Genomic DNA, 8,294 nt, shown 5'->3' with positions numbered 1-8,294 from the left:
TATGTCATAGACATAGCGGATTAGGTGTGTTTTGTGTACCAAGTGGATGTAGGCCAGTATGACGAGCACAGTAGATTTGCATTAGTTATTTCTAATTATACTGCGCCGTGTGCACCAGAAAATATATGTTAAATGTTCATGAGATTTCAGATTTTTCCACAACCTTTGCATACAATTGAAGCGTGAATGAACTTGTGAGACTTTCATAGATTTACAATTTGTCTTTATTTCATTTATTAAGCCTTTATATCCATTTGTAAAATTCACAGCAAAACCATTTAAGAAATAAAGAATATATAAAAGTTATTTTAAAAAGAAAAGTGCATTGACATGAACTATCTGCATTTCACCACATATTTTTTTATTTTAATTTTATTTTGACAAACACAATATCATACCTGATGACAAATTAATTGCAGATATTGGATTAAAAAATGTAAACAATAATATGCTACGTTTTCTTCTTTACATTAAACCGCAGGACATTAAATATCTTTTTCCACATTTTGTTTGCAACAGTCCAAATGCATATATACAAAAGTCCAACATTTTGTTGTACATTCCAAATCCCTTGTTATAGATCAACATGAAATGCAAATAGAAAAGCTATACATTGATCTAAACACCAGCAGCATGTCACCAAATAAGCAGCAACATTGTATACTTTAAGTAAACATGAGTGGTATAAATGCCTTTCTCATTTTTTTCCCCTCTTCACTCCCTTGTACCGTGTCAAAGTCAGAGTTAATTTTTACTATCTGCCTCGGTTTCAGATTGTATTGCAAAGCAACACATTGCACCTGCATATGTAGGAAACAAACTACAGCATTTGCAGCATTATTTCACAATATATTTTCAGCCTCCTCACAGTCACACCCACTACGATCAAGCATCTCTGCTCAGTCCTCACTTCTGTCCAGCACTTCTTTTTGGCTGATACACACAACACATCTTTGTTTAGGTCTCATGATCTCTCGTCTTCCGTTCCGAATCTGTCCATCACATCTCGTCTTACAGTGTCTCAGTTTATGATAAAATACAGCTGTTGGTCTTGTTCATGGGCGGCCGGAAGCTTCTTTCTTTGGGGAAGGTCTCCCTACGTCTGCGCAGCGCAGGGCTTAGGCGGCTGGGCAGGTTGACCTGCTGAAGGAGCTCCTTGAACACCTCCACCACGTTGGAGTTCTCTTTGGCCGAGGCCTCCAAGTAACTGTTGTTCCATTCCAGCTCTACGGTCGACAACGTGTCCTCGCTGGACACCTGGCGCTCCACTTCCCGGTCCGCCTTGTTCCCCACCACTACAATTGGCGCAAACTTGTCTTCCTTGACCTCCAGGATCTCATCTCGGAGGCTCTTGACCGTCTCCAGTGACGCTGGGTCATCCACGGCGTACACCAAAGCGAAGGCGTCGCTGTTTTGGATTGAGAGTTTACGCATGGCCGGGAATGAGTAGCTGCCACTCGTGTCCAGGATCTCGACCGTCACCTTGACCCCGCCAATGTCGTACACCTTGCTATGCAGCTCCTCCACCGTGCGGCGGTGTTTAGTTTCAAAGGTGTCCTGGAGGAACCTCCGGATCAGGGCAGTCTTGCCCACTCCTGCTGCACCCAGAAACACCACTCGAACCTGGGTCTTCTCTTTCACTGCCAGAGACATGCTGATGATGCTTTCTTTCTACTGTTGATGCTCCTTGCTTAGATGAGCCTGAATTAAATTCACGTTAAAGATGTTCTAACTCCTACAAAATGTATGCATATAATTATTTTGGTTAAAAGTGAAAAATTTGGCCTGGAATTCTTTCCTCAGCAAAGTATTTTAAATTAGTTTTCTTTTTAAAGCCTTTCTTTCTTCATATGCCAGTGTTGTATTCACTGGCAGTAGTAACTGAAAGCAGGGTTTTGATAAAGCCTTGCAAACATGACTAGTGTGCAGCCTCCGTGCACACGCTGCCTTTTATGCTTGTTGTTGGTGGGGGATTCCATGCCCTCTTCTGGTTTGAACCAATGGGCTCCTGGCAACCTGATGAAGTCTAATATCCAGGCAGCCAATAACAGGGCAGCATGCAAATTCGGTTAGGGGACCATGCAGTTCAGGAGGAGGAATAAGGAAGTGAATATGACAAAAGGAGTGTAGAGATGCTGCCTGTGATTATAATTTCAGTGGGGGAAATGTTTCTATTCATTTTCATGTCATTAAAGCTTGATTCTACAGCATTGAGGGAAATTACTTTCCATGATGAGGATAGTTTTGACCAGTGGTTTTCAAACTGGACACCCAGGGGTCCTTGGGTTCCCCCAACAAAAGCGTAACCCTATCAGCCTTTAGATAATAATCGTGACATCTTGCATTTATTTTTAATGTTTGAATATTTCTGAAACATTTTAAGCACAACTCTTGTATCATGTGGGGCTCTGGCACAATACATTTCCCACTGAGCAATAGTCGGCTTTTAGACGGCTAATTTGCTGTCTAAAAGATTTGTCTAAAAATGAAAGTTTTTTTTTAGCAGTCTAGGCTTAGATTAAGAGACGGTCTAAAAATAGACTGGCTAATCAAGATCTAAATATAGACCGTCTATAAATAGACGTTGAAACTACTTTGTTTGAACGTCTAATCTATGCCTAGACGGCCATTTAGGCGTCTAATAGACTAAAACAATGCTCAGTGGGTTTAATTTGTGTGTCCTTGACTTGACATTGTCTTTCTTGACTGTATAGTCTACTGTTTTGATTTAGTCTCAGCTCATTATTAAATAGTACTTTGACCATCTGTTACATGTCATGCTCTGACACTACTACTGTATGAATAATGTAAATTAAGCAGCCAAGAGTGAAAGGAATGCTAATACGCTTATCAGAGACATGATAAATCATTTACCTCAGTGGATAATTCAATCTTGGACTTGTGAGGTAGCGTGCAGAACAAATATCGCCTTCAAAGCAAGATTATTGGACATTTCCATATTGTAATATTGTTCATGTTGGTAGAAATGAAAGAAGGGGTTTCTATTAAATTTAATATAGATCAAGTGCTGAAATGACTCTTAATTTATTAAGGCTTTATAATAATATGGCTTTGTAGGTTTTGTATTAATGAAGTGACCAACAAGTAAATGCATACATTGACAGCTGCAGAAGCAGAGCGGAAAATCTTTGGATTGTTTCTTAACAAGTCTCAGGACTGATGCGGCGCTGTAGGCCTACTAGAGGATTCTTACTTGCAGTGCATGATGTAATTTAGTCTAGTCCATTAGTCTGCGTGACTCACCTTCATTATAAGCCATCCGTCTTCAGCATCCAATTAGAGGTGATGCATTGCCTCTAAACGTTTCGGACCAAATTGTCCCTGTCCTTCCCTATTATATCACAGTTTATGTATAGGGGAAATGCATTTCTCCTGAGACCACAGTTGTCTCACTGACTATGACCATCTCGTCCATTTATGCACCAGGGAACGAACCTTAGTGGGCCCCAGGGAACACTGTGCAGCTCCCTATATCATGCACCATACAGACGAAGATGTACAGTACACATGCCTTGCGAGAGTACCGTTTTTGACAGGCAGCCGACCGCTCTGGGATACAATACAGCATAGGAGGTGATTTAGTCCACTCGTCCTCCCTCTGACCCACAGTGGGGGGAAGGATGTATCACCACTGTGGAATTTCAATCAGAGCTCCAGAATGCCCTGACCGGCACTAATAAACTCATTGTCATGAAGAACCAAACATCTATCTACATTTATAAATGCACCAAGTGTGTGTGTGGTGGTGTACGTAAGTTTGCTTTGCCCAGTGTTGAGTCGGTCGCACCCACGGTTGTCCAGAACTGCCACAAAAGGCCTCTGCCCATGCTCCATATATGTTCTGACATCACAACACAGTAACACTCCATATTTGGGCATGCCTGACACAGTACTCCATATATAGGAATAAAGGGACAGAGCGACAGATACAGAAATCTCCATTGGGCATAAAAGGGACACAGACAGATGGGTGGAACGGGTACTCTGACACGGGTACAACGGGTATTGCATTGGGTGGGGCATGGATCTCCAACTTCCATCGTTACCAACTCTGTGCTCTACAGCCGGGCACTGGTCTAGTATTTTTATTATTGTGTGGTTGCTGTAGGAAACACACTATTGTTCTAAGTCACCTAAAGTAAACGTGTTTTTGTTACCCTTTTTTGAGGGGTGCTAGTCCCTCCTATGCCTGTCTTTGTATGAATCATAGCGATGATTTGATTGGCTGAGCAAAGTACATATTAAGGATAATGAAATCACACCCGTGTGAACTGAGTGGTGCGAAGGTCTTATATAGTCTGATCAGCTATGTCAGTGACGTAATGTCAGTGACCATGGCACAGGCACTAAAATTAAAGCAAATCCTGTTAAACCTGATTTCTAACCTCAACGAATGAGGATATTTTAATTATCAAATGTTAAATCTTACTTGCATGCCATTGCAGTTCTCTGGAGGTAAACATCCTTGTAATTGTATCCTTTGACACTGCACATATTTCCCCATACTTCAAAATACAAGTGTATGTAGCAATCAACAGATTAATAGATAAGCATGCAAGCATGAACTACATGAACTCTCTGAACAAGGATAATGATTTCAGGACACTGTACGGTGTTGCCCTTTCACACATTATAATAAACTATTTGTATAGCACATTCATGACATCCAATTAAATAAACTTTAAAAACGATCAAAATCATGACCAAAAACAAATTAAAATGAGGCGGGTCAAAATTAACACAATAAAAGAAAAACATGAATGAATGAATGAATGAGTTTATTTCGAACATTATTTGAAATCAAATACATTAAAACAAAACTGAAACAAGAAAAAAAATACACCAATGTCCGAAAAGGAGTAGGGTGAAGTATAAAACTTATTAAACCCCTACCCCCCTTTTGCTTTTACCCATATAACTTAAACAAATATATACATGTATACACACATATGTACACAAACATACAGACAAAACTGGTTGTTGGAGTGGTTTGCACCACTCAAAAAGTGAGGAGTCTGAGGATAGAAATGTGAAGACGGAAAAGTGAGGACGCAAATTGCGATTGGCCAGAATGTGATGATGTATGATGACAAGAGTGCCCCTCACTTCACACGGGTGGGATTTTTTTTGTTCATTGAGTTCAATGGACTTTCTTTATAACCTTTTCTGTAATCCCAAAAGTCCCTTTTCTGATTGGACAACATATTGTCCAATCAGACGGGAGTGCATAAGTAATGCAAATATTCCCACATGAAGAACTACATATATATTTTACTATAGGCTATTGTTTAGAGCAACTTTAACAGAGTACGATGTTTGTATAAAGATGTGAGGCGCCACTCACTTCATATGAGTTTGATTCTTTATGAATGCCTTATGCGTGACAGTAACTTGTAACTTTTATTTTTGTAGGAGAGGCAAACTAATATTGTTTATGCCGCTTGCGTTGATTGAATGATAATAATAATAATAATAAACTTTATTTATAAAGCACTTTTTAAAACAATGTTACAAAGTGCTTTCCAATACAGGTTAAAATACAGTAGTAGAATAAAACAACAACAATAAGCAATATTAATACAAACAGGTGAACACAAAATAAAACAATCAATAATTTAAGTAAAAGCCATCGTGAACAAGTGGGTTTTTAGCTGTGATTTAAAAGAGCTCAATAGGGTGATTTGTCTTAGGGCCTCTGGTAGGGCATTCCACAGTTTAGGTGCACGGGCCGAGAAAGCCCGGTCACCCATGGTGACACGCTGGGTAGCTGGAACTACCAGGAGCGCCTTGCTTGCCGATCTAAGGCTACGTGTTGGCCTATGGGGCTCCAGCAAATCTTGTATATAGATGGGGGCCAAGCCATTTAGTGCCTTAAAAGTGGTAATTAAAATTTTAAAATCAATCCTAAAATGAACAGGCAGCCAGTGGAGGGAGGCGAGGACAGGGGTAATGTGGTCACGCCTTCTGGAATTGGTTAGTAATCTGGCTGCTGAGTTCTGGACCATTTGAAGACGGGAGTTTTTTTATTGAGTCCGGAATATAGTGAGTTGCAATAATCTAAGCGTGTTGTGATGAAAGCATGGATTACCTTCTCAAGGTCAGGGAATGAGATGAATGATTTTATTTTTGCTATATTACGGAGTTGGAAGAAACAGGATTGGACAACCTTAGTGACTTGCTGATTAAATGAGAGACTGGAGTCGAACATCACGCCTAGATTACGGGCTGCATTTGTTATGTTATTGGACAGATTGCCAAGCTGTGACTGGAAAGCGGGGATGGAATGTGGGGGGCCAAAGAAGAGGATTTCTGATTTAGAGTCATTTAGCTGGAGGAAGTTCTGGGACATCCAACACTTGATGTCTGATAAACAAGCTAGGATTGAACACGTATTTGTATGATTTGATTTGGGTGTGTTCTAAATGAAAGTGTTTGTTGATTATCGTGTATTAATCTAATTATAGTAAACTAATACTATTATACTGATAAAGATCAAGGGAAAAGAGAATTTTTTACAGTACAATAATGTTTCAAGTTTACACTGTACACATGTAAAATAAACGGCATAAACAATATATTAATTTTCAGGTATTTTGTAGTGTTATGTAACAGCTGAACGTCTGTGGTAACCTACATAGGAACATACTCCTTCCTGCCAATGCCCTTGACCAAGACTTTATATAATCGGAGCTGGAGCCCCAGGTGCTCATGTGGGAGGATGAACTTCCCCACAGGATCAATAAAGTTAGACAGAGATGTTTGCTGATAATTGTATTTTGCATTTTACTGTGCAGTGGTGAAAGGTACCGGTACCTACATTTACTCAAGTACTGTACTGTACAGTACAATTTTTCTTTTTTCTTTTTTTTACCTTACTGGAGTATGTCCATGTTTCTTATATTCATCATCCACTACTTCTCTGAGGCAATATTGTAGTTTTTACTCCACTACAATTATTTGAAAACCTTATCAGTTTAAGTGAAAAATCAACCCAAAGGCACACTTTTTTTTTCACTTCCAGAGATACATGAACATTGGGATTTACTGTGTGTACTACTGAGAGCCAGTGTGTTCCTTTTGCTGTCGGGGGGGGAAAGGATGCCCCTTCACTGACCTGCCAGCTGATATTAGCTGCTGTAGCCGAAGGCCAGAGCATTGGTGTGACTGTATAGTCACTGCATGATACCACAGTACAGTATCAGCTTTTGCAATATTGCTTTTGACATGCATCTTTCATATTTATTTATTTCATTTCAGTTATGGTTTTACATGATTATATTCATTTTTACTTTGTACTTACTTTTTTACATATTCCATACCAGAAAAGGAGCAGGAAGAAGATACATCTTATTTAGACCTGCCCCCTTTCTGCACACCCGCACGCATACTTGGAATGTAGCGATTCATTTCCTCATCAACATGCATGAATGGATCTGTTATTAATTTCCTTTCTGTTTGTGTTTCCCCATGTTTTAGTATCTTACAATTATTTAGTTTTGTTTTGCTGATCATCTTCTATGATGCAGAATAAACATGTTAAGTCCCACTCGGGCATTGTTCTGTGTTTAATGATCATTTTTGATCAAGACAGTTCTGCCATATGCAGCCCTCCTGTATTTCTAATTTAAGTTAGGCCTACTCCTCTTGCTATTTCCTCATCTTCATCATCAGTTAGGCCTACTCCTCTTGCTATTTCCTCATCTTCATCATCATAAGCTTTATTTAAACTCTGAGACTGAGTACATTTTAGGGCCAGGCCCTCATTTTCAATGTAGCAGAGATACAGAAAACAATACTCAACATGTAGAGTCAATTATACATTCATATACAGCAATAAAATACAGAAGACAAACTACTCAAAGTAAAATAATCCAAAGAAATAAAACAGATGTCCCCTATTTTGTAAATTTGATCTTTTATTTTGGTTTAAAGATAATGCTGTGCAAACACAATTATTCCAAGCCATGCAGGTCGTTAGCAGCATTAAGAGTTGAACGTTTCAAAAGCCTATATAGGCCTTTGGCGCAGCACAGGCACTAAAACTAAAGAAAATCCTGTTAAACCTGATTTCTAACCTCAACGAATGAGGATATTTTAATTATCAAATGTTAAATCTTACTTGCATGCCATTGCAGTTCTCTGGAGGTAAACATCCTTGTAATTGTATCCTTTGACATATTTCCCCATACTTCAAAATACAAGTGTATGTAGCAATCAACAGATTAATAGATAAGCATGCAAGCATGAACTACATGAACTCTCTGAACAAGGAT

The 8,294-nt window shown here is 39.2% G+C and overlaps 1 protein-coding gene across 1 annotated transcript; it reads right to left on the bottom strand.

The window, feature by feature from the left end:
* Positions 1-205: 205 nt before the first annotated feature.
* Positions 206-1,909, bottom strand: LOC306921641 (GTP-binding protein Rhes-like). Its single transcript, XM_079498868.1, has one exon. It carries the CDS (start codon positions 1,651-1,653, stop codon positions 1,027-1,029), a length of 627 nt encoding a protein of 208 aa, XP_079354994.1. The 5' UTR covers positions 1,654-1,909; the 3' UTR covers positions 206-1,026.
* Between the last annotated feature and the right edge of the window lie 6,385 nt (positions 1,910-8,294).

The sequence above is a fragment of the Electrona antarctica genome, assembly GCF_951216825.1.
Source record: "Electrona antarctica genome assembly, chromosome: 4".
NCBI lineage: Eukaryota > Metazoa > Chordata > Actinopteri > Myctophiformes > Myctophidae > Electrona > Electrona antarctica.
This window is presented reverse-complemented; position numbering and strand designations above follow the sequence as displayed.